The sequence below is a fragment of the Esox lucius genome, chromosome 7, assembly GCF_011004845.1.
Source record: "Esox lucius isolate fEsoLuc1 chromosome 7, fEsoLuc1.pri, whole genome shotgun sequence".
In the NCBI taxonomy this organism is placed as follows: Eukaryota; Metazoa; Chordata; class Actinopteri; order Esociformes; family Esocidae; genus Esox; species Esox lucius.
Window position 1 is genome coordinate 21,684,438 of NC_047575.1, and position 26,010 is coordinate 21,710,447.

The window sequence follows — 26,010 nt, forward strand, 5'->3', positions numbered from 1 at the left end:
CAAGAACAAAGGGAAAAAACCAAACAGAACAGGCTACATTCAAAAGAAAAGGCAAAACCCAAACAGAACAAAAACAGAACCTAACAGTTGATAAGGACAGCAACTTTAAAATAAAGTTGTTAAAACTTTAGTTGTTAAACATACATAGTTGTTAAACTCAGCAGTGTAATATTTACATTCCTGACACTGTGAATAGCTGGAAGGGCGCAACGTTTACAGAGCTGATCGGATTACAGAGGACTCCAGTAAGACCAGGGGACGTGGGGTGTGCATTTACGCAAACAAAATATGGTGTACAAACACTAACTTAACCGGGAGTCACTGCTCAACCAATCTGGAGAACCTGAGGATTAGATGCAGGCCTTTTTACTTGGTTTTGTGATTACAGGGGATTTCAACCATTCAAATCTAAAATTCCTCCAAAATATCACCTGCCTCAATATCACCTGCCAACACACTAGCAAGCAAGTTTATTTATACAGCACAATTTATACATAGAAGCAATTGTGCTTTACAGTAAAAATAAAAATACAAAAGACCACTAGACCATGTGTATACAAACATTCCAGAGGCTTGCAAACAATTCTCCTCCTCCACATAGGAGAATCTGATCATCTTTCACAATTCCTACTCTCAAAGTATTCACCCCTCATTAAACTTGTGAAACCATCAGTGAGGAAAGTCAAAGTGTGGCCAGAGGGGTCAGGCCTGATGAGAGTAAGCCTACAGGGAGGAGATCAAGCGCCTGGCGGCATTGGGGGCCCTAACAACAATCTGGCCTTCAACGCAAAGAAAACCAAGGAGCTCATTATGGATGACAGGAAGTCTAAAGGCTGCAGTCACCCCACAGTTCTCATCCAGCTTCAAAATCCTGGGTGTCCACATCTCCAAGGACCTCTCCTGGACCCTCAACACCTCAACCCTGGTCAAAAAAGTGCAGCAGCATCTGTACTTTTTGAGGAGGCTGAAGAATGCCCATTTGTCCTCCAAGATCCTTGTGAAATTTACCGCTGCACAATTGAGAGCATTCTGACTAACTGCGCAACAGTGTGGTTTAGCGGTCGCGCTGTAGCTGACCGGAAGGCCCTGCAATGTGTGGTGAAAACCTCCCAGCATATCATTGGTGCCAAGCTCCCAGCCAATGTAGAACTCCAGCGCAAGCAGTGTCTGCGCAGGGCATCATCAGGGAACCTTCACACCCATGCCACAAACTGTTTGCCCTCCTACCATCAGGCAGGTGGTACAGGTCTCTTCGGTCCTGCACCAGCAGGCTCAGGAAAAGGTTATTTCCATCTACTGGAACCCTGCAGAACACTGTGACCCAGAGAACTCTGTGACCCATCACTTACCATACCCCCCCACCTCTCAGGGACCATGTTGCACTACTCCCTTGTACTACTCTGACACTGCCTTGCAAAATCTGATAAGGAAGTTTTCAGGTGTTACAGGTACAGTACGTGCCTACCACGGAAACCTTACTGCTGCCATCCCTGCATTTTAGTTGCACATGCACCTTGCACATTCAATTAGCCTTCATTGCACATTTAAAATGGCAATAGTTGATACATATACATACTTGTAACATACACTGTACTTAATACTTGTACGTTTTCTGCCCTACTCTATTTGCCTTATTTGCACATTAAGTATTGCACATTTAATATTGCCATTTGTACTTGCATTTGCCTTCATTGCACATCTATACATTCCACTTGTAATATACATATACTTAATACATTTTCTGCCCTCTTCTATTTGCCCCTTCTGGTTAGATGCTAACTGCATTTAGTTGTACTGTACTTGTACTTGTTCAATGACAAAAAAAGTTTGATTGAATCGAATCAAAACTATTTTGGATTTAAATGTTTTCAACTTCGGTGAAAACGTTCCCATCATTTCCAAACTGTTCCCTTATAATTGCTTCCATTGTATTTTGATCTAACCATAAAAGCCAGAGAAAGAAAGAGAGAAAGTGACAGAAAAAGAGACAGAATGTGTTCTGACCTTTGGACTTCTTGTCTATGTCAACATAAAAGCGCAGCATGAAGGAGCCCATCATAAAACCAAAAGCAGGACCAATCGACGTGACGGCCAGGAGTATACCTGCAGAGGAATCACAGACACAAATGTAACCCATGTTAAAGGATTCATTCAGTGACAGAGAAAATGAAATGTGATTTTTCTCCATTTGATTCTCCTTGAATTATATATAGAAGTTGATGAAAAGAAAGTCTGCCTATTGTTTGCTAATCTTAAGTGTAATTATTTATTTACAATGTAGTTCGAATCATAAATGCTGATTGGCTGGATAGACCGTGTATCAAGTGTAAGACATCACCACACTTTTTACTGCTCTAACTACATTAGTAACTGGTTGTTAACTACCAAAAACAGTTGTGGCATATTGGACATACTGTATACCAGACCCCCCATGTATTACTGCTAAATTGAATAACAAAGATTATATAACATAGACTATAATATGTGTTTTATTAAAGCAGCGTTTTGTGTAATCAATCAAAATGTATTTATAAAGCGCTTTTTACAACAGCAGTTGTCACAAAGTGCTTTACAGAGACACCCGGCCTTAAACCCCAAGGAGCAAACAACAGTAGTGTTGAATTTAACATTCCTCTCCTAACACTCCCATCAGTGTTCCAGCAAGTATTTGCAGAATTCTAGTGAAGATAACATTTAAAGGAAAAATACAGAACAACGGCACAACTCTCCCTCTTAAAAACAACTCCCTCATCTAGCTAACAACATTTGACCTGCATCTGAATGTAGATTCTAAAGTTGTCCAGTGACACCCGATCCCTCCCAGTGCTTGTACCAAGGTAGAGGGGAGAGTTCCTCTTGCTGGCATAGTCATCAATGTAGGAGATTCCAAAGGGTTGGATGGGAACGCTGCCGATTCCAAGGAGCAGCTGTCCTAGGAGCAGGAGAGGGAATACTCCTTGCTGTGCTTGACCATCCTTCGGTGTGCAGCTGTGATTGGACAGTGGTGTTTGAAAGGTGCTCTCTATTTGACAGAGGCCAGAGTTGTCATCCTTTGATTCTGTGGAACACAAAGGCATGTTCAGCAGAACGCAACATTTTGAAACATATGTAGAATAAATGTATAACATGTAGAATAAGGAATCATATTAGTTCTATTCTTGGAATGTATATTTTCAATGTTTTACTGAATGTGGCCCAGGTAGAGGTAGGAAGAAGTGTGGAATTCATCTGGAGAAGAAGGTAAGAACTATTTTTGCAGATTTGTGTGTTTATTTGTGTGTGTGACTTACGGCTGATGTGGTCTGTGTACTCATAGGGGCCACTGATGAAATGGGGCATGGCCATTGTTAGAGCAGCCAGACTGGCAACCAGTGCCCCTCCACCAATGAAACGTGGCCTGTGAACACGGCTACCAAAGAAACTCACAAACACTATCAGCAACGTGTTCCCCACCTACAAATACACACACACACACAAAGAAATCGTGAACAGACACATGTACATTTTATATTTAGTTGACATTATTTCCAAGGGCTATTAAATCTTAAAATAGCTTCTTTGTTCTTTTTTTCTGTTGTTGTTGTTGTTGTTGTTGGAGAAACACTGTGGAATGTAATCTGTCCTGCAGCACGAACTGTTATGCCCTCTCTCCTGCCTTCTAAATTGCTGGTGTACTATCAACACCGCTCTGCAACGATCCAGGCCTGCAAACGCACCCCCTCTACTCTCACCAGACCCCACTCAACTAATCACTGTCACACCTACTTATCATTACCCGGACAACATGTATATACACTCACCTAAAGGATTATTAGGAAAACCATTGATTCAACAAGGTGCTGAAAGCATTCTTTAGAAATGTTGGCCCATATTGATAGGATAGCATCTTGCAGTTGATGGAGATTTGTGGGATGCACATCCGGGGCACGAAGCTCCCGTTCCACCATATCACAGATGCTCTATTGGGTTGAGATCTGGTGACTGTGGGGGCCATTTCAGTACAGTGAACTCATTGTCATGTTCAAGAAACCAATTTGAAATGATTCGAGCTTTGTGACATGGTCCATTATCCTGCTGGAAGTAGCCATCAGAGGATGGGTATATGGTGGTCATAAAGGGATGGACATGGTCAGAAACAATGCTCAGGTAGGCCGTGGCATTTAAATGATGCCCAAAGGGGCCTAAAGTGTGCCAAGAAAACATCCCCCACACCATTACACCACCACCAGCAGCCTGCACAGTGGTAACAAGGCATGATGGATCCATGTTCTCATTCTGTTTACGCCAAATTCTGACTCTACCATCGGAATGTCTCAACAGAAATCGAGACTCATCAGACCAGATTGTGAAATACAAAATTGCTTAAATCACCTTTCTTTCCCATTCTGACATTCAGTTTGGAGTTCAGGAGATTGTCTTGACCAGAACCACACCCCTAAATGCATTGAAGCAACTGCCATGTGATTGGTTGATTAGATAATTGCATTACTGAGAAATTGAACAGGTGTTCCTAATAATCCTTTAGGTGAGTGTATATATCACTGTGTTCGTCATGTATGTTTGTGTGACTGTATGGCTTGTGGCTTTGTAAAATATATGTACCGTTTAGGTGTTACATAATTTTGTGTCCATTGTCTTTGTGTTTTGTCTGCATTTGGGTTTGTCTCCGGCAAAACGTTACAGGAAAAAACATACTGTCACGATCAGAAGGTATAAGGACACAAGCGCAGAGGTCTCGAAAGCACAAGGTAATTTTAATAGACTCAAGTAGTGAAAAAACAAGAGGCTCCAAACTAGGTAGAAACAGGCAACAGCGAAACAAAAAACAAGACCTCCAATATCTGAGATTCAACAACATTTAGTGCTAGAGTTGTTTTACTTTTTCATGCATGTGCAGTTTAAATTTCACAACATTTCAACAGTATTTACTTGTATTAGTGATTAATCAAGATTTCTGTAATTTTCAGACTATTAAATAACGAAACATTAGAACATTTTATTTTCTTCTGCCCTTGTTACGGTTACCTGGTTGGCATGGGATAGATGATGACAGCTTGGTCGTTACCACAGGGTTGGGGGTTATATAAGATATTATTTGAACAGGTGGGATATGAGAGATTTTCATTAGGTGGGCGGGGTCTCAACAGTTTCACTATTGAGGTGTCAGGACAGAAAAGATTAAGCTAAGCTAAGTGGAAGCATCTGAAACCCAATTGATCTGGGATTAATCACTATTTCCAAGTTATCTTAACCAGGCCAGAACTGCTGGGTTAGGGTTAAGCTTACCTCGTTGAAGGATGCCAGTATGCCAGACTTCTGGCTTGAGAAGCCATATCGTCTCTCTATGGTGGAGATGGAGCTCTTCAGATACCCAGACACCAACAGCTGGGCCAGCTGAAGCATGCCATGGCACAGCACAAAAAACTAGAAGAGAAGAGAAAGGCAGAAGTTTGAAAACCAACAGCATACTGCAAGGAAGTTGATGTTGTAGTGTATGAACAATAAGTTGCAAAGATTATTACTGGGTCGCTTCAAAAACAGTCCCTTTTGGATAGTGTATTTGTGTTGTTCCTTTTTTCTCTTTTTAAACTTTCTAGCTTAACAAAACAAAATTCACATTGTTGACCATAAATTACCAGGCAATTGCAGGCTTATGAAACTAAGTCTAAATGTACAGTGGATATAAAAAGACTACACACCCCTGTTAAAATGCCAGGTTCTTGTGATGTATAAGAATGAGACAACGAAAAATCATGTCAGAACTTTTTCAACCTTTAATGTGACCTATAACGTGAACAATTCAATTGAAAAACAAACTGAAATCTCTGGGGGAAAAATAAAAAAATCAGAATAACCTGGTTGCATAAGTGTGCAGACCCTTAAATTAATACTTTGTTGAAGCACCTTTTGATTTTATTACAGCACTCAGGTCGTTGTCGTGCTGAAAGTTTTGTGCCATAATTGCCTGGTATTTGGAACTGTTCATAATTCCCTCCACCCTGACTAAGGCCCTGGTTCCAGCTGAAGAAAAACAGCCCCAAAGCATGATGCTGCCACCACCATGCTTCACTGTGGGTATAGTGTTCTTTGGGTGATGTGCAGTGTTGTTTTTGCACCAAACACACCATTTGGAATTATGGCCAAAAAGTTAAACCATCAGACCATAACACATTTTCCCACATGCTTTTGGGGGATTTGATGTTTGTTTTTGCAAACTTCAGCTGGGCTTGGATGTTTTATTTTGAAAACGCTTCCGTCTTGCCACCCTACCCCATAGCCCATTCATGTGAAGGATACGGGATATTCTTGTCACATGTAGCACACAGCCAGTAGTGGCCAGAAATTCCTGCAGTTCCTTTAATGTTGCTCTAGGCCTCTTGGAAGCCTCGCTGACCAGTTTTCTTCTAGTCTTTTCATCAATTTTGGAGGGATGTCCAGTTCTTGGTAATGTCTCTGTTGTGCCATATTTTCTCAACTTGATGATGACTGTTTTCACTGTGTTCCATGGTATATCTAATGCTTTTGACATTTTATTGTACCCTTCTCCTGACTGATATCTTTCAAAAAAGAGGTTCTTCTGATGCTTTGGAAGCTCTCTGCAGACCATGGTTTTGCTCTGAGATGCAACTAAGCAAATGTCAGAAAAATCTTACTAAAACAGCTGAACTTTATTTGTGATTAATCAGCGTCACTTTAAATGATGGCAGGTGTGTCATGACTTCTATTTAACATGAGTTTGAATTTGATTGGTTAATTCTGAACACAGCTATATCACCAGGTTTTTGGAAGGTTTTTATTTTTCAATTTTCCCCCTCAAAGATTTCAGTTAGTTTTTCGATTGAATTGTTCACATTATAGGTCACATTAAAAGTGAAAAAACTTCTGACATGATTTATCTTTGTCTTATTCTTTTACATCACAAAAACCTGGCTTTTTAACAGGGGTGTGTAGACTTTTTATATCCACTGTACTTATGAATTAAAATCTAAATTTTATGGTCAACTCACTTAGCTCATCAAAAAACAGAAAATTAATTTGAGGTAATAGTATGAAAATTGAATGTTTTTAAAAATATTTTTTGTAACATATTACTATATTAAAATTACACTAAGAGGGACAGTTTTTCTTGTCATTCTGATTATCACTTCCCAGGGCGATAGTGCACCAATTTTATTGGGTGACAACCCCTACTAACAGGACAGATAAAATGTTTTTTATAGAGGTAGCAGTACATTTCAAATTAGGTTGCTTGCCAATTAACAGTACATATGTGTCAGTACATATGTGTCAGCACCTCTGTGAACCAGTCACAACAAACACTGTTCATCGTGAGCTTCACAAAGTTGGAATTTATGGCAGGGCTTGTATCCACGACCCACACACAAAGACACATAACTTGTGTAAGGAGAACAAAACCTGCTTCCCTTCATCCAGACGGGTTTACATTTGGAGAATAAATAATGCCTTCAGCCCACAATGTCTGCTGCCAAATGTTAAACATGGTGGGGCATCCTTGACGGTATGGCCAGCTATCTTGTGGGAGTCATTTGGTCAGATGATTGCTCTGCAATGTTGTAAAATGGCCAAGGAATTTGAGGTCATTTTAGAGGACCAGTACACCATTTGGTGTTAATACAGTCCCAAAATTCAAATTGGATCCAGGAGGTAATTTCCCCCACACACACTGCTAAAATAATTCAAGAGTAGTTTTATGAACACCAGCATAATGTGAAACGTCTTCCATGGCCCCCCCCCCCCCCCCCATTTACCCTAGCAATAAGTCTGACCTTTATGACAGAAAAACACACCTGATTGTGGTGAACAAAAACAATAAAAAAATTCTCTTTGATACAGTTGCAAAGTTAACAAAAAACAATGCTCAACAAGTGGGTCTTCACTTCAGCAGTAATGAATCCTCACCATAAGAAAACAAATAACTGACCACTAGACTAAATTCTAACACAACTACTTAAGGAGCGCCTTCCTGTGCTTGGTCAGCCAATGTTGAACATAATTAATTGCTCTCTATCCTTCCCAAACTCACTAAAAATACAAAAAAAAAGCATTGCTATTTTTTCTGAAAAAATCTAATCTGTATCGAGATGTATTAAACAATTATAGGCCAATATTGAACCTCCCGTTCCGCTCATAAATTGTATAAAAATCTGTTTCCCAAAAACTAAATGCCTTCCTGAAAACAATTACCATTTATGAAATGCTCCAGTCCGGTTTAAGACCCATCATAGCACTGAGACTGCACTCGTGAAGGTGCATGTGATAAATTACCTTCTAATTGCTTCAAAGGTTCCACATCCGTTTGATCTTAGCGCTTCCTTTGACACCATTGATACCTCCCTTCACATGGAGAGATAGGAAACCCATATTGGGCAACACAGACACGTTCTAGCCTTGTTTAAATCTTATTTGTCTGAAATATATCATTTTGTATGTGTGGATGGCATGTCCTCTGACAAATCAAAGGTATGTTTGGTGTTCCTCAAGTCTCGGTTTAGGGCCCATTATTGTTTTCACTATATATGCTGCCTCTGGGCGATGTCATCTGGAACCACAATATCAATTTTCACTGTTATGCTGATGACAGTTGTATATTTTGATGGAGAAGCCCTAAAATTCGCTACTTTGGAAGCATGCATTTTGAGTTTTGTTGGCAGATCTCACAGTGAACCTCGATGATTGTATGGCTGTATCCCAATTTTCTTTTTTTGAAATCTTGCTGTTACCCTCAAACCTGACCCCCCTCCCCTCAGATGAACATGTAAAATGTATATTGAGAGCTGCTTTTTCCCATCTATTTGTTCTTTCTAAATTAGATTACTGCAGTGCTCTTCTTAATAATAATTTGAATACATTACTCCCATATTAGCTTCTTTACACTGGTTGTTAAGGCTAGGGCTGATTTTATGGTTTTATTGTTAACCTATAAAGCAATAGATGGACTTACTCATACTTACCTCACTGAAATGATCCAGCCATTCATACTTACACATAACCTACAATTAGATGCAGGCCATCTAATTGTACCTAGAATCTCTAAACAAACAGCCGGAGGCAGGGCGTTCTCTCATAGAGCTCCACTACTGTGGAATGATCTGCCAATCAAGCTTAGGAATGCAGACTATGATTAAGAGTACTTGGCCCAGGGGTGTGAAGATCAATGGAAAGACTTAATACTGTCCACCCTTGCGATCTTGCCAGGTGGGCTCTCATCGCCACTGGGATGCCCTCTCTCCAATGCCATTCAGGGGCAGAGTCACTGGCTTGTTGTCTCTCTGTTGCGGCCATTGTGCAATTGGAATGAACTATGCTGGCAATACTCAGCCCTCATTCAAGGTCGTTGCGGTTGGTTGGTGTCCCTTGGGTTGATGCTTGGCAACGTGGGTGGATTGACTTCCTGGCTGTTGGTCCCTGTCCAGGGCCTCCCCCGGATAGGGCCACAGTGTCTCTGGACCCCCTGTCTCAGCCCCAAGGATTTATGCTGTTATATTATTGTGACGGGGAATAGGGTCAGTTCTCTTTCTCCACTGGAAATCCTTGTAAATCTAAGGAACGTGCTCTCTAAATTTCCCTTGTCTCCTGCTTGGTTTAAACTTGAGGAGGACATGAGGTCTTGGCCCGCACTTCTTGAATACCAAGCTCGAAAGACTTGTTGCTGTCCCTGTCCAAAGTCTTCCTGGTTGTGTTGCAGATCAAGACGATATCTGACGATTCCTGCTGCCACTCTGCTGACCATTGCCCCCCCAGGTTGTCCCTGTCCTTGTCCCATCTGGTCATGTTTCTGACCTGGATTATGTTTTATAGACTCTGGATACAGCCCACATGTATATATTGATTATAACAACTTGTACTCCTAAAATGTTCACCTGGCACAGCCAGAAGAGGACTGGTCCCCCCTCCGAGCCTGGTTCCTCTCAAGGTTTCTGCCTACATTTCGGTCCCTTTTAGGGAGTTATTCCTAGCCACTGTGCTTCAACACCATCCTTGGGGTTTTAGGAAGGGTATTTTGTAAAAGCACCTTATAACAACTGCTGGTGTACAAAGGGTTTTATAAATAAATGTTATTGATTGATTTCAGTTAGAATATCCCAATACCAATTACCATTGTCGCTCAAATCCACTATACAGTACTAGCTGTACTCACTACAAATATGTATGGTTCAATATCTCCATGTATGATGACTTTCAAAAATGTATCCTAATCATGATGACAAGCAATTTTGTGGTGTAATGTAAAGTTGGCTACCTAATTGGCAGTAACCAGTCTACCAGGATGATGTATTGAAAACCGACCCTAAAGGGATAGTTCATCCAAAAATCAAATTTCGGTGACAGTCCCTTACACTGAGTTGTTCCTTCAGGTACACAGAGTAATTTTTTAAAACAATCCATTATTCATCTCTGTCTCAGTCAGTATTTAGCATCGTACACATTCATTAATGGAAACGAAATGTACCGCAATTGCAAAGCTGCATTGCAAGAAGATAACTACTCTAAAACCCTCCAAACTAAGACTAAATGGTTGTTTGGCTCAAAGAACATGACAATGTTGTATACCTCGAAATTTGTGATATAATTCTCATTTCAAATAAGTGGGTACTTCCTGTGTTTACCGGTCAGTTTTGTTCACAATTGTATCAATCCACGCATTCTTTCAGGAAGAGTAAATGTATACATCACAGTAAACAAAAGTTAGTATTCGCTAGCTTGATATTTACTTTGGACAGTCAAACTTTATTTGCTTGAGAGAGAAAGGAAAATAAATATACAGCCCTGGAAAAAATTAAGAGACCACTGCAAAGTTTTGAGTGAGGAACAGAAGCGTTAAATTTGCAGTGATCTCTTAAATGTAACCCTTCTGTTCCTCACTCAAAACATTCCTTTCCAACTTTTTTAGAAAAGAAAGAAAAAGGTGAAGTGGTCTCTTAACATACAACTCTGGAAAAAATGATGTCTGACTGAATACGAGCAGGAAGAAATGTTGAAATGATGAATTGACCAAATAGAAGCTTGAACAACAGCTAATGAAATTCTTGTGACATGGCACACAACATCTACGTAGTAAGCAAAAATATAGCAATTTTTTTTTGCAATAATAAACATAACTGCAGCAATTTTAAAAAGGGCAGGATGGGGAATATGAGAAATGTGAGTAGATGTCCTGAATATTATAGATATAGCAAGTAAAGCAAAAATATAACTATGTGAACTAGCAGGCAAAACCCAAAATACAAGTGCGTATGTCAACAAAGCTCAGGCGAAGGTGCAGACTATGATAAGTTAAACCATAAACATGGAAGGCATGCTAGGATCAAAGAAAGTTAGAAAGCTATCACAAACTCTTGAACGGGCTTAGTATTTCAATGTTTGGGAGCTGGGAGGAGTGCTGTGTTCGTTGTGATTGGGATATGGAGGTACTTGGGATCTGGAGGCTCTATGTCATCCTGGTGATGTGGTTGAGAGATGGAGATGTGGTTGAGAGAATGTGAACAGACCTTACAGATATGGCAACAAGTGAAACCTCAAGTCTCCTCTCCCACTTCCCTTGTACATTTCTTATGAACACAGCATTTTCCACAATTACAAATATTATTCTGATGTCCACTGCCGAAAATGGTCCAGCTATGCGAAGCAACCCATCTTCACATTGCTTGTTGAGGTTAAAGTTCAGGCTTGATGCCAAAGAGCAGAAGCTTTTTTATGGTGGCTATAGGAAATAGTTCGCTAGTGCCAGGTTGAATTCAGCCAATTCCATCTGCTGTTTCGTCAGGGTACAGTTTAAAAAAGAAATGTATGCTACCCCGACAGATTACTGAATGTAGTGTTAAGTGTTTTAGCGGTATAGCGGTATAAACAGTTTCCATTCAAGAATTTCGACAATGGATAATGGTCAGTTTGGGACAGAGCTATATAATGGATTTTTTGTAAAAAATGACCATCCCAGACCATCATATTGCCTCGATCATCAGATGGCATCAAGCACTCCTCCAGCATCTTTTCATTTGGTCTGCGTGTCACACATGTTGTTCTTGGTGATCTGAACATCTCCAACCAGTGTCCGTGTTCTTTGGCCTATCTTAGTTTTTTCATTTTTGGCCATTCTGAGATATGGCTTCTTTTTTGCAACTCTGCCTTGAAGGCCAGCATCCCGGAGTCGCCTATTAACTATTGACGTTGAGACTAGTTTTGCAGGAACTGTTTAATGAAGCTGCCAGTTGAGGACTTAATGCGTTTGTTTCTCAAACTAGACACTAATGCATTTGTCTTTGTGCTCAGTTGTGCAACTGGGCCTTGCTCTCCTCTTTCTATTCTGGTTAGAGCCAGTTTGCACAGTTCTATGAAGGGAGTAGTATGCAGTGTGGCCAGTAACAAGAACATAGGAAAGTTGTCAATAATATAATGTTTAAGTTTTTTTAACCTAATGTTCAAATCGTCCCAAACCCCCCACCTCTAAATGTCTACTAGTTCTGGCCAGGCAAAGGAGAACCAAAATAAAATTCAAGGGTAGAAACCTACATATGTAAAAAAAAAAAAAACATCAAATATGTAACTTGTTAATATGCAAAGAATTTATATATTGCTTGTTTTTTGATTGCTATTTGGGAGGGCATTGTAGTGTGCATTAGCTGCTCAAGTGGACTTGGACAAAAGGGCAGATTAAACACTATAATAGTTTTCTTTCTTCAAGTGTGTAGCCAGATATTATATAAAGTAGAGGGGACAGGACGACTGCACCGTATTGAGGGGAGGATGGATGGGGCCATGTATCGTGAGATCTTGGCCAACAACCTCCTTCCCTCAGTAAGAGCATTGAAGATGGGTCGTGGCTGGGTCTTCCAGTATGACAACGACCCAAAACACACAGCCAGGGCAACTAAGGACTGACTCCGTAAGAAGCATCTCAAGGTCCTTGAGTGGCCTAGCCAATCTCTAGACCTGTACCCAATAGAAAATCTTTGGAGGGAGCTGAAAGTCTGTATTGCCCAGCGACAGCCCCGAAACCTGAAGGATCTGAAGGTCTGTACTGAGGAGTAAGCCAAAATCCCTGCCGCAGTGTGTGCAAACTTGGTCAAGAACTACAGGAAACATATGATCTCAGTAATTGCAAACAAATGTTTCTGTACCAAATATTGAGTTCTGCTTTTCTGATGTATCAAATACTTATGTCATGCAATAAAATGCTAATTAATTACTTAAAAATCATACAATGTGATTTTCTGGATATTTATTTTAGATTCCGTCACTCACAGTTGAAGAGTACCTATTTTAAAAATTACAGATATGCTTTGTCCATGCTTTGGGAAAACCTGCAAAATCGGCAGTGTATCCAACACTTGTTCTCCCCACTGAAAATTTCACACATGCAATCTACCTGATGGCAGTGGCCTCTTTCAGCAGGATTATTTGCTCTGCCACACAGCACAGAGTACTTGAGAATAGTTTGAGGAACATGAAGAGTTCAAGGTGTTGCCCTGGTCTCCAAATTCCCCAGATCTTAATCCGATTTAGCATCTGTGGGGTGTGCTAGACCAACAATTCCAATCCATGACGGCACCACCTTGCAACTAACAGGACTTGAAGGATCTGCTGCTAATGTCTTGGTGCCAGATACCACAGGACACCTTGTAGTATCTATGCCTTAGCGGGTCGGCACTGTTTTGGCGTCACTTGGAAGTCCAACAGCATATTAGGCAGGTGGTCTTAATGTTTTGGCTCATAACTGAATGTCAAAAATACAACTTTCCAGGAGGTGTACTTTTTCACATGAATTCATGCTAATGTTTTAGCTATGAACAGTCTCACAAAGATCCGACAATTCAATACGTTTAAGGCTACACATAAAAGCCACACTAAGATGGTCAAAAGTAAAATAGCAGTGTTTTGGATTTTAAGTACTTTAATCACTTTATATTTCTTTGGTACAAGTAACTTAAATTGATATCGGCCTACCTTAATGCTGTAGAATGGACTCTTACACCTGTTGAGAGGCATCGACCTCTGGAGTTCAGTGCTCGGTTGGGGGTGGCTGGCCGTCATATCTGTCAGTAATACCCGTCCAACTCGCAGATACGATCCAGGAAGTAGTAAATCTATAAATGATAAAATACTCTGAAAAAACTTTTTACACTGCGGATAGTGTGTATGACTTTATATCTGTCCTTTGAACTTTGCTTACAAGAAAGGTGCATTTTGCAATTAAAAGGAATGGTGTGTCTGTGCACGTCGGTGTGTGTTTGCAGAGTTTGAAGATAACATTGACTACTCAGCATACCCTCAGTCAGTAAAATTGCAATGTGTCTCTGTGAATGTATGTGATCCTGGCTTTACTTGACATATCAAGACCAGAAGGCCCCACAAATATAGTACAATTATACACTTTACAGTTGATGGTGAAAATTTAAGACAGTGAGCAGAGAGTATACAATGGTGATACACTGCCGATTTTGCAGGTTTTCCTACTTACAAAGCATGTAAAGGTCTGTAATTTTTATCATAGGGACACTTCAACTGTGAGAGACTGAATCTAAAACAAAAATCCAGAAAATCACATTGTATGAATTTTTAATAATTAATTTGCATTTTATTTTTAGATTCCTTCACTCACAGTTGAAGAGTACCTATGATAAAAATGACAGACTTCTACATGCTTTGTAAGTGGGAAAATGTGCAAAATCGGCAGTGTATCAAATACCTGTTCTCACCACTGTATACTAAACATGGATTTACAGTGTATGTAAATATTTACAGTATGAGTATAGTATATCTACATATGCATAGGCATGAGCAGAGGTTTGAGTGCAATATGGTGCTTGTCTAGACCCTTGCACTATGTGGTGATAAGTAAATTTTTGTCTCTAAGACTCCCAGATCTTTCAGCAGCAGCTGTACTGTAACTAATATGTTTGTCAAGAAATGGTGTTGTCATCAAAAACAAAGAACTAAGACAATTTTGCAGAGTTATTCTATAATGTTTTTCAAGGAAAGAGAGCAAGACCTCACATTATTCTGTCGAGTATCTTATTGTGGTTTGTTTTTGAATAAAATACATTGAAAATGTTATGCTTCATGTTCTGTGAATTAAGTAGTACACAACATTGTACAAGATCTTTCTTGGCAATTTCTCGCATGGAATAGCCTTCATTTCTCAGAACAAAAATATACTGACAAATTTCAGAACAAAGTTCTTTGTTACTGGTCATTTTGAGCCTGTGATCGAACCCACAATTGCTGATGCTCCAGATACTCAAAGGCAAGTTTTATTACTTCTTTAATCAGCACAACAGTTTTCAGCTGTGCTAACATAATTGTACTAACTATGTGATCATTAGAAATGATGTGGTAGAAAAAAGTGTACAAGCAATAGGGATAACCGCATCCTGGAGAGGATTGTGAAACAGAACCCATTCAAAAAATGTGGGGGAGATTCACAAAGAGTGGACTGCAGCTGGAGTCAGTGCTTCAAGGACCACCATGCACGGGTTTCAGCTGTTGTCAGTTATAATCATCACAATTAAAAGAAATAAACATTTGAAATATATCAGTCTGTGTGTAATTAATGAATATAATATTAAAGTTTCACTTTTTGAATGGAATTACTGAAATAAATCAACTTTTTGATGATATTCAAATTTTATGACCAGCACCTGTATATACAGCCCTGGGAAAAAATTAAGAGACCTTTGCACCTTTTTCTTTCCTTTCCAAAAAAGTCGAAAAGGAAGGTTTTGAGTGAGGAACTGAAGGGTTTAAATTAAGAGACCACTACAAATATATATGTAAGCATATGTATGTAAAAATGTGCCATTTCCAGCTACAATAGTCATTTACAATAGTCATTGCCTGTGTCTGCTTGAACATTGGTTTTTGCATCGGGGTACATCTCCACAAGTTAAATGGGAACGAGCACTCTTTTTTGTGCTTGCTTGTAATGATAACAGCTAAGCACAGAAGACCACACAAGCATGATCAACATTTTTGTTTGAAAAAAAAATGGGATAGAAACCAGTTTATGTTCCCTAATATTCAGTAACTCATTTTTGGAGAAAGTCCTTTAAGTTAGCAGCTGAAATATTTTAATCAGATTACAGATACTTTTGAAACAAGAAACCAGGCAAGCCTAGTTCAGCCGTCCTGCAATAAAAAATGTTGATCATTGTTGCTTTCTGGAGAATCAAACCCAGGTCGCCCACGTGAAAGGCCGTTAACCACAGGGCTGCACATTTGCCACCTGGTTGAATATTTTGTTAGACACCATTAAGTATTGTGTTAAACTGAATAACGTTTCTTATTAAGTTTACCTCCACCACAAATAGTATCTATGAACTGTATGACTTTTGCCATTGGCAGTTTTAAAAGCTTATTTGCCAGTAATATGTGGCTAGATGCCATTAAGCATTGTGTTAAACTGAGTAACATTTCTTATTAAGCTAACCTTAACCACAAATAGCATCTATGAACTTTATGGCTTTTGCCACTGGCTGTTTTAACAGGTTATTAGCCATATGTTAATGACGTTCATACAATAACTACTGTATCAATATAGGTGACAATAACTGACTTTTTCGTCAAGTGAAATTTGAGGCTTCATTAGTGTTATATTAGCAGCAGAATATTATGCTGGCAGCACTCAGATTTTCTTTATCACAGCCTTGTTCTTTCTATTAACTAGCTATGTAGGGTTGTAGCCAGTATTCATACATTTTGATTGTTACGGGAGGCGAACGCGGGACCTAACCACTACGCTATTTAACAAGGCTCGGTCGGTCAGTCAGTCAGTCAGTGAGAGACATTCACTCATTTTCAATAACAAAAAAATCCAGAAAAAGGTATGTCAAAAATGTTATAAATTGATTGGCATTTTAATGAGTGAAATAAGTATTCGACCCCTCTGCAAAACATGACTTAGTACTTGGTGGTAAAACCCTTGTTGGCAATCATAGAGGTCAGACATTTCTTGTGGTTGGCTACCAGGTTTGCACACATCTGAGGAGGGATTTTGGCCCACTCCTCTTTGCAGATCTTCTCCAAGTCATTAAGGTTTCGAGGCTGACTTTTGGCAACTTGTAGATTTTCAGCTCCCTCGACAGATTTTCTATAGCTAGGCCACTCCAGGACCTTAATGTGCTTCTTCACTCCTTTGTTGCCTTGGCCGTGTGTTTTGGGTCTTTGTCACGCTGGAATACCTAACCACGACCCATTTTCAATGCCCTGGCTGAGGGAAGCAGATTCTCACCCAAGATTTGATGGTACATTGCTCTGTCCATCGTCCCTTTCATGTGTTGAAGTTGTCCTGTCCCCTTAGCAGAAAAACACCCCCAATGCATAATGTTTCCACCTCCATGTTTGACGGTGGGGATGGTGTTCTTGGGGTCATAGGCAGCATTACTCTTCCTCCAAACACAACAAGTTGAGTTGATGCCAAAGAGCTCGATTTTGGTCTCATCTGACCACAACACTTTCACCCAGTTCTCCTCTGAATCATTCAGATGTTCATTGGCAAACTTCAGACAGGCCTGTAACATGTGCTTTCTTGAGGATTTCAGTCCTTCACGGCGTAGTGTGTTACCAGTACCGTAGTGTGTTTTTTTCTTGGTGACTATTGTCCCAGCTGCCTTGAGATCATTACACGGGAAGATCTTGTCAGTTCTGGGCTGAAGCCTCACCATTCTCATGATCATTGCAACTCCACAAGGTGAGATCTTGCATAGAGCCCCAGACCGAGGGTGATTGACAGTTCTTTTGTTTTTCTTCCATTTGTGAATAATCGCACAGCCCATTCCAGCTCTGTGTAGCCCACTCCAGCCCTGTGTAGGTCTACAATCTTCAATCAATCAATCTTGTCCCTGACATCCTTAGACAGCTCTTTGGCCTTCCCGGGAAAAATATGTTGTCTAGATGGCGGCATATGTTGCTCCAAATCCTGTATATATATCGTTCAGCATTAATGGTGCCTTAACAGATGTGCAATTCACCCATGCCATGTGCAGTGGGACCGGCTCAACTGGCTCAACTGGCTTCACCTCACCTCGATTCTACCAGGGGAGCTTTTCCCCTATATCATCATGGATGCTGGCCTTTGCACTGTGCGCTGATAATTAGCCGGATGGGCCCTCTTCTTTTTATTGTGGAGAACACAGCTTTCATGATTCCCAAAAAAAAAAAAAAAATTTGAATTGTAAGACCAAAGGACAGTTTTCAACTTTGCCTCATTTCATCTTAAATAAGCTCGGGCCCAGAGAAGGCAGCAGCAGTTCTGGATCTTGTTTATGTATGGTTTATTCTTGCATGGTAGAGCTTTAACTTGCATTTGTGGATGCAGCGACATACTGTGTTCACAGACATTTTCAGAAGTGTTCCTGAAGCCATGCAGTGATTTCCACTACAAAATTGTCTCTGTTTTTATGCAGTGCTGCCTGAGGTCCTGAAGATCATGGTCATCCAATAGGGGTGCAACGGTACGCAAAAGTCACGGTTCCGTACATACCGAAACTTCTAAGTCAAGGTTCGGTACGATTTCGGTAGGTTGGAAAAAGACATGCAAAACATAACATTTCTTTTAATTTATTAACTTTGTCCATTGTCACTGTAGTTAAAGCTGCACTAGGTAGGATTTTTTAAAAAAACAATTACTGCATTTTGGCACTGGTCAGAAAACGGTTCCACACCAATGACCCATAGAGAATGAAGTTCAGAATAATAATATAAAAAATATAATTACTTGTTCCCAAAACAGCGCTTACTCCGAGTTCAATGTTATTGTTAGCCTTGATAACGCAACGTTTGCTTATGGTTCCTGGTTGCTAACTATAGAGAGCTAGTTTAAATCTTATTTAGCTTCTTTGCAGTTTTCGTAGTGTATGCTGTTGTAGACAAGGGAAGAAATGGCAGTTCGTCATCTGTGTTTCAAGCTGCCATTATAGTTTCTCACAGTAAACAAACTTCGCTTCCATGCTTATGCTATATATACACTCACCTAAAGGAATATTAGGAACACCTGTTAAATTTCTCATTAATGCAATTATCTAATCAACCAATCACATGGCATTTGCTTCAATGCATTTAGGGGTGTGGTCCTGGTCAAGACAAGTCCAAACTGAATGCCAGAATGGGAAAGAAAGGTGATTTAAGCAATTTTGAGCATGGCATGGTTGTTTATGAAATACTCAGACCGGCCCATCTGGCACCATCTGCTCACTTACTGGGATTTCACGCACAACCATTTCTAGGGTATACAAAGAATGGTGTGAAAAGGGAAAAACATCCAGTATGCGGCAGTCCTGTGGGCGAAAATGCCTTGTTGATGCTAGAGGTCAGAGGAGAATGGGCCGACTGATTCAAGCTGATAGAAGAGCAACTTTGACTGAAATAACCACTCGTTACAACCGAGGTATGCAGCAAAGCATTTGTGAAGCCACAACATGTACAACCTTGAGGCGGATGGGCTACAACAGCAGAAGACCCCACCGGGTACCACTCTCCACTACAAATAGGAAAAAGAGGCTACAATTTGCACGAGCTCACCAAAATTGGACAGTTGAAGACTGGAAGGATGTTGCCTGGTCTAATGAGTTTCGATTTCTGTTGAGACATTCAGATGGTAGAGTCAGAATTTGGCGTAAACAGAATGAGAACATGGATCTATCATGCCTTGTTACCACTGTGCAGGCTGGTGGTGTAATGGTGTGGGGAATGTTTTCTTGGCACACTTTAGGCCCCTTAGTGCCAATTGGGCATCGTTTAAATGCCACGGCCTACCTGAGCATTGTTTCTGACCATGTCCATCCCTTTATGACCACCATGTAAACATCCTCTTATGGCTACTTCCAGCAGGATAATGCACCATGTCACAAAGCTCGAATCATTTCACATTGGTTTCTTGAACATGACAATGAGTTCACTGTACTGAAATGGCCCCCACAATCACCAGATCACAACCCAATAGAGCAACTTTGGGATGTGGTGGAACGGGAGCTTCGTGCCCTGGATGTGCATCCCACAAATCTCCATCAACTGCAAGATGCTATCCTATCAATATGGGCCAACATTTCTAAAGAATGCTTTCAGCACCTTGTTGAATCAATGCCACGTAGAATTAAGGCAGTTCTGAAGGCGAAAGGGGGTCAAACACAGTATTAGTATGGTGTTCCTAATAATCCTTTAGGTGAGTGTATATATATATATATATATATATATATATATATATATATCATCCAGGTAAAATGCGCATTCACAAAATACAGGTGCTGGTCATATAATTAGAATATCATCAAAAAGTTGATTTATGTCAGTAATTCCATTCAAAAAGTGAAACTTTTATATTATTTTCATTCATTCCACACAGACTGATATATTTCAAGTGTTTATTTCTTTAAATTTTGATGATTATAACTGACAACTAATGAAAATCCCAAATTCAATCTTTCCGAAAATTAGAATATCACTTAAAACCAATACAAAAAAAATATTTTTAGAAATGTTGGCTAACTGAAAGTATGAACATGAAAAGTATGAGCATGTATAGCACTCAATACTTAGTTGGGGCTCCTTTTGCCTGAATTACTGCAGCAATGCGGCGTGACATGGAGTCGATCAGTCTGTGGCACTGCTCAGGTGTTATGAGAGCCCAGGTTGCTCTGATAGTGGCCTTCAGCTCTTCTGCATTGTTGGGTCTGGTGTATCGCATCTTCCTGTTCACAATACCCCATAGATTTTCTATAGGGTTAAGGTCAGGCGAGTTTGCTGGCCAATTAAGAACAGGGATACCATGGTCCTTAAACCAGGTACTGGTAGCTTTGGCACTGTGTGCAGGTGCCAAGTGCTGTTGGAAAATGAAATCTGCATCTCCATAAACATAACTCAGCAGCAGTCCAGTCCTTTTTGTCTTTAGCCCAGGCAAGACGCTTCTGACGCGGTGTCTTGTTCAAGATTGGCTTGACACAAGGAATGCGCCACAGCTGAAACCCATGTCTTGCATATGTCTGTGCGTGGTGGTTTTTGATGCACTGACTCCAGCTTTTCATTAGTTGTCAGTTATAATCATCAAAATTAAAAGAAATAAACACTTGAAATATATCAGTGTGTGTGGAATGAATGTATACATTATACAAGTTGAACTTTTTTAATGGAATTACTGAAATAAATCAACTTTTTGATGATATTCTAATTTTATGACCAGCACCTGTAAATCTAGGAGGAAAGCCTGCATCGCAGAAGGCGATTAACTGCAATGGGATTGTTGGAACAGAATTGCCTCTGAGTTTAGCATGTTAGTTTCTCACACAAAAAAGTAACTTGTATGGTTAAAACTACACTATATTCATTTGGATCACAACACGTACCGAACTGAACGTCTTGTACTTAATGGTATGATACAGTCCCTTATTATGTACCATCGATTATGAGATCCCCAAACTCTTTGCAATTTTATTTTGAGAAACATTCTTAAATTGTTGTGTTATTTTCCCACGCAGTATTTCAGAGTGGTGAAATTATTTTTTTAAACCCAACCATGTTACTGACCTGTTGACAATTGACTTAATTAGTTGTGTGATATTCCTACAATCCACCAAGATTACAACTTTTCCAGTCTTTTGTTGCCTCTGTAAGCTTGTCATGATCAACAAGCTTCCAAACTCAATAAAGCAGATAGCATCAGAACTAATGTCCACTGTGAAATGTAATGAATTGGGTTTCTTTAGTGAAAGAATGTAAAGTATTAGACGGACCATCAGAACTACACAGTCTAACGAGGTCACTGTACAGTCACTATGACCACCAAGACATAACTTAGTTATTATCAATCAAATGTATTTATAAAGCTCTTTTTACAACAGCAGCTGTCACAAAGTGTTTTGTCAGAAACACCCGAGCTTAAACCCCAAGGAGCAAACAACAGTAGTGTTGAATTTCAGTGGCTAGGAAAAAATCCCTAAGAAGGCCGAAATTTAGGAAGAAACCTAGAGAGGACCCAGGCTCAGAGGGGTGACCAGTCCTCTTCTGGCTGTGAGATATTAAGAGTCCAATTGAAATAATTAATAAATGCAAGTGGGCTAAATCCAGAGTCTAAACTGAGTTTGCATTTCTAACCTTAATTGGCAGATCATTCCACAGTAGTGGAGCTCTATGAGAATAGGCCCTGCCTGCGGCTGTTTGAAATTCTAGGAACAATTAAAAGGCCTGCATCTTGCGATCGTAGGTTACATGTAGGTATGAATGGCTGGATCATTTCAGCAAGGTAAGTAGGAGCAAGTCCATGTATTGATTTATAGGTTAACAGTAAAACCTTAAAAATAGCCCTAACCCCAACAGGCAGCCAGTGTAAGGACGTTAGTACAGGAGTAATGTGTTCAATTTTTTTTGTTCTAGTTACGATTCTAGCAGCCGTGTGCAGCACTAATTGAAATGTATTTATTGATTTGACAGGGTAACCAGAAAGAAGAGCATTGCAGTAATCTAGTCTAGAAGTAACGAAAACATGGATTAGTTATTCTGATTTTTGCAATGTCTCGAAGATGAAAATAAGCAACTCTTGTTCATCAAAGGAGAGGTCAGGGTCAAGGGTAACGCCAAGGTTTCTTACAGTTTCTTGGGGTACGACCATGCAGCCATTGAGTTTCACAGTGAGATCTGCTAACAACACTCTTTGTTTCTTGGGTCCTAAAACAAGCATTTCTGATTTTCTTGAGTTTAAGAACAAGAAGTTCTTGGTCATCCACTTCCTAATACCTCAAACGCACGCTTCCAAAGTAGTTAATTTTGGGGCTTCTCCATGCTTCATAGAAATATAGAACTGTGTGTCTTCAGCATAACAGTGGAAATTTACCTTGTGATTTCGGATTACATCGCTCAGAGGCAGCATATATAGTGAGAACAATAATAGGCCCAAAACCGAGCCTTGAGTAACACCAAAGCATACCTTCGACTTGTCAGAGGATATGCCATCCACACTAACAAACTGATATCTTTTAGATAAATTTAAACCAGGCTAGAACATGTCCATGTAGCCCAATATGGGTTTCCAGTCTCTCTAAGAGAAGGGAGTGATCAGTAGTGTCAAAAGCAGCACTAAGATCAAGAAGCAACAGGACGGATGTGGAACCTGTGTCTGAGGCCATTAGAAGGTCATTTGTTACCTTCACGAGTGCAGTCTCAGTACTGTGATGGGATCTGAAACAGGACTGGAGCATTTCATAAATGTTATCTGTCTTCAGGAAGGCATTCAGTTGTTGGGAAACACATTTTTCAAAGATTTTTGAGAGGAACGGGAGGTTCGAAATTGGCCTATAATTGTTTAATATGTCGGGATCCAGAAGAAGAGGCTTACTTTCCGCTATTTTTAGTGAGTTTGGTACACATCCGGAGGAAAGGGAGCAATTCATTATGATCAACATTGGCTGACCTAGCACAGGAAATAGCTCCTTAAGTAATTTTGTAGGAATCGGGTCTAGCTGACAGTTTGTGGGTTTAGAACTCCTTACAAATTTAGTGAATGTGTCGAGCAATACGGTATCAAAAAATTCAAGTGTCCCCATTGACACCTGGTCAGGGAGGTTTAGGAAATTCTCAAGACAACTGAGATTTGGAGGACCATAACTATTTAAGGAGGAGTCAGTTATTTGTTTTCTAATGGTGATGATCTTTTCATCAAAGTAGTTCATGTATTCATTACAACTAAAGTGAAGACCCACTTCACTTGCTAAGCTTTGCTTTTTTGTTAACTTTGCAACTGTATCGAAGAGAAATTTGGGATTGTTTTTGTTCACCTCAATCAGTTTGGAGAAATAAGCTGATCGAGCAGACGTGAGTGATTTTTGGTATTGTAGTGTACTGTCTATCCAGGCTAGTCTGAATACTTCCAACTTGGTGGAGCGCCACTTGCGCTCCATTTGCGCAGCTCGTTCATATTTGTCTGATGCCTCTTAATATGAAAGTAATAAAAATACATTGAAAATAATAGACTACGTTACTGAGTTAAAGGTATCCAAAAGTTATGTTACTGATTACAAATGTGGACAGGTTACTTAACTGTAACTGTAACAGATTACACAGTAACCTACCCAACCCTGCGTGTAATTGCTGGGGCCCAACAAAGATCGTGAACCTGAAAAATAAGTCTGATAACACGCTGCATTCATCTTGCCATCAATTTTCACAAGATTCCCTGTGCTTTTAGAGCTCACACACCCCAAAAACATCAGTGAGCCACCATCATGCTTCACAGTGGGGATGGTATTCTGTTTACTATAAGCCTTGTTGACCCCTCTCCAAATATAGCGCTTATGGTTGTGACCATAAAGTTCTATTTTAGTATGGTCACTCCAAATTACAGTGTGCCAGAGTGTGTCAAGGTGTTGTCGAGCATATTGTAACCAGGCTTTTTTGCGGCATTGGCGCAGTAAAGGCTTCTTTCTGGAAACTTGACCATGCAGCTAATTTTTGTTCAAGTATCGTCATATTGTGCTCTTTGAAACAACCACACAGTCTTTTTCCAGATCAGCCTGTATTTCTCATGAGGTTAACTGTGGGTTTTCTTTGTATCCCGAACAATTCTTCTGGTAGTTTTGGCTGAAATCTTTCAAGGTCTACTTCACCTTGGCTTGCTATCAATTGATCCCTGAATCCACTTCTCAATAAGTGATTAAACAGTACTGACTAGCATTTGCAAGGCTTTGAAAATAAAATCTTTATAAAGTTCCATTACCTTGCTACGCAGGTCTTTTGAAAGTTATTTTCTGCTTCCCATGGCTTAGTATCTAGTCTGCTCAGTGCATCCACGTGAGAGCTAAAAACTCATTGAGTATTTATACACAGACACTAATTGCAATTTAAAAAGCCATAGGTGTGGTAAAATCGCCTTTAATTGCCATTTACACCTGTGTGTGCTACCTTGTGTGTCTGTAACAAGGCCAAACATTCAAGGGTATGCAAACTTTTGATCAGGGCCATTTTGGTGATTTCTGTTATCATTATGATTTAAAAAGGAGCCAGACAACTATGTGATTGGCTTCACATGATCACAATCCTTAAATAAAAGACTGTTTTTTGCATGATCAGTATTTCTTTTCAAAATCAATACCAAAATTTCACAATTTCTGCAACGGAATGCTAACTTATGGGCACAGCTGTATGTATTTATGTGTTGATGTACACATGCATCTATGTGTTTGTATATGAGTATATTCTGCACATCTGCAGAAATTAGAAAAGTGAGAGATAACCAACAGCTGTGGAATGTCAACAAAAACAAATGCTTCTCCTTGATAGCTGAACTGGTCATGTAAAGAACAACCTTTATTTCATACTCCTCAATTTTATACACAAAAAGTTTTATAAAATGTGTTTTATAAGCGGTATTGCTAACACCTTAATTTTGTATGTTAGGTTAATGTACAAAATACCTATTTCAACCATTCCTTTTCACAAACTATACACACTAAGTCAAGTTAAAATCACAGTGTTTCAATTGTAACAAGTACAGTTAACAAATCACATTCAAAAGCAACTGTATGGTTACTACTGAACCGTACAGTTGGTCACTTACTCTGTAAATCTAGAGCTGTGGTGGAGTAGTGTGTCTGTATCCAGTCTTGACAGAACTGTTGGATAATTTAACTATTGGGTAAGAGCTACCCCAGGAGGTAGTCTATTTCAACAAGTGAAAGCGTGTTCAATCCTCAGGAATTCTGTGAACCACTCTGCTCTCACAGGAAATAAAAGGAGAGTGGGGGTGGTTATGTGGAAGGAAGGGGAGGTAGCTTGACAGTAAAGGAACAATGTTAAATAACCTGTTTTATTTTTAGTATGCAATTGTTAATATCCACATGTTCACTGTTTTTGAGATACATCATGTTGTGTGCATTATTCATGTCATGGTCACCAATTCGTTTTTGTTATAACTGCATTTTCTACTGAAGGGTTAGTACTTTGGCCAATATCTGTGTGCCTTAGAAGTCTGTTTGACAAAGTTAAACAGTGCCTCCTGTGTAGAACTGTTTA

General features: G+C 39.8%; 1 protein-coding gene across 1 annotated transcript in view; it reads right to left on the reverse strand.

The window, feature by feature from the left end:
* Window positions 1-25,696, reverse strand: part of slco2b1 (solute carrier organic anion transporter family, member 2B1) — a 44,829-nt gene extending 19,133 nt beyond the window's left edge. The window contains exons 1-6 of the mRNA XM_010893502.5: window positions 25,556-25,696; window positions 13,966-14,105; window positions 5,287-5,424; window positions 3,291-3,453; window positions 2,834-3,058; window positions 2,005-2,103 (exon numbers count right to left, since the gene is read on the reverse strand). Coding sequence (XP_010891804.2) covers window positions 2,005-2,103; window positions 2,834-3,058; window positions 3,291-3,453; window positions 5,287-5,424; window positions 13,966-14,052 — 712 coding nt within the window. The 5' untranslated portion in view covers window positions 14,053-14,105; window positions 25,556-25,696. The remainder of the gene's footprint in view (window positions 1-2,004; window positions 2,104-2,833; window positions 3,059-3,290; window positions 3,454-5,286; window positions 5,425-13,965; window positions 14,106-25,555) is intronic.
* Between the last annotated feature and the right edge of the window lie 314 nt (window positions 25,697-26,010).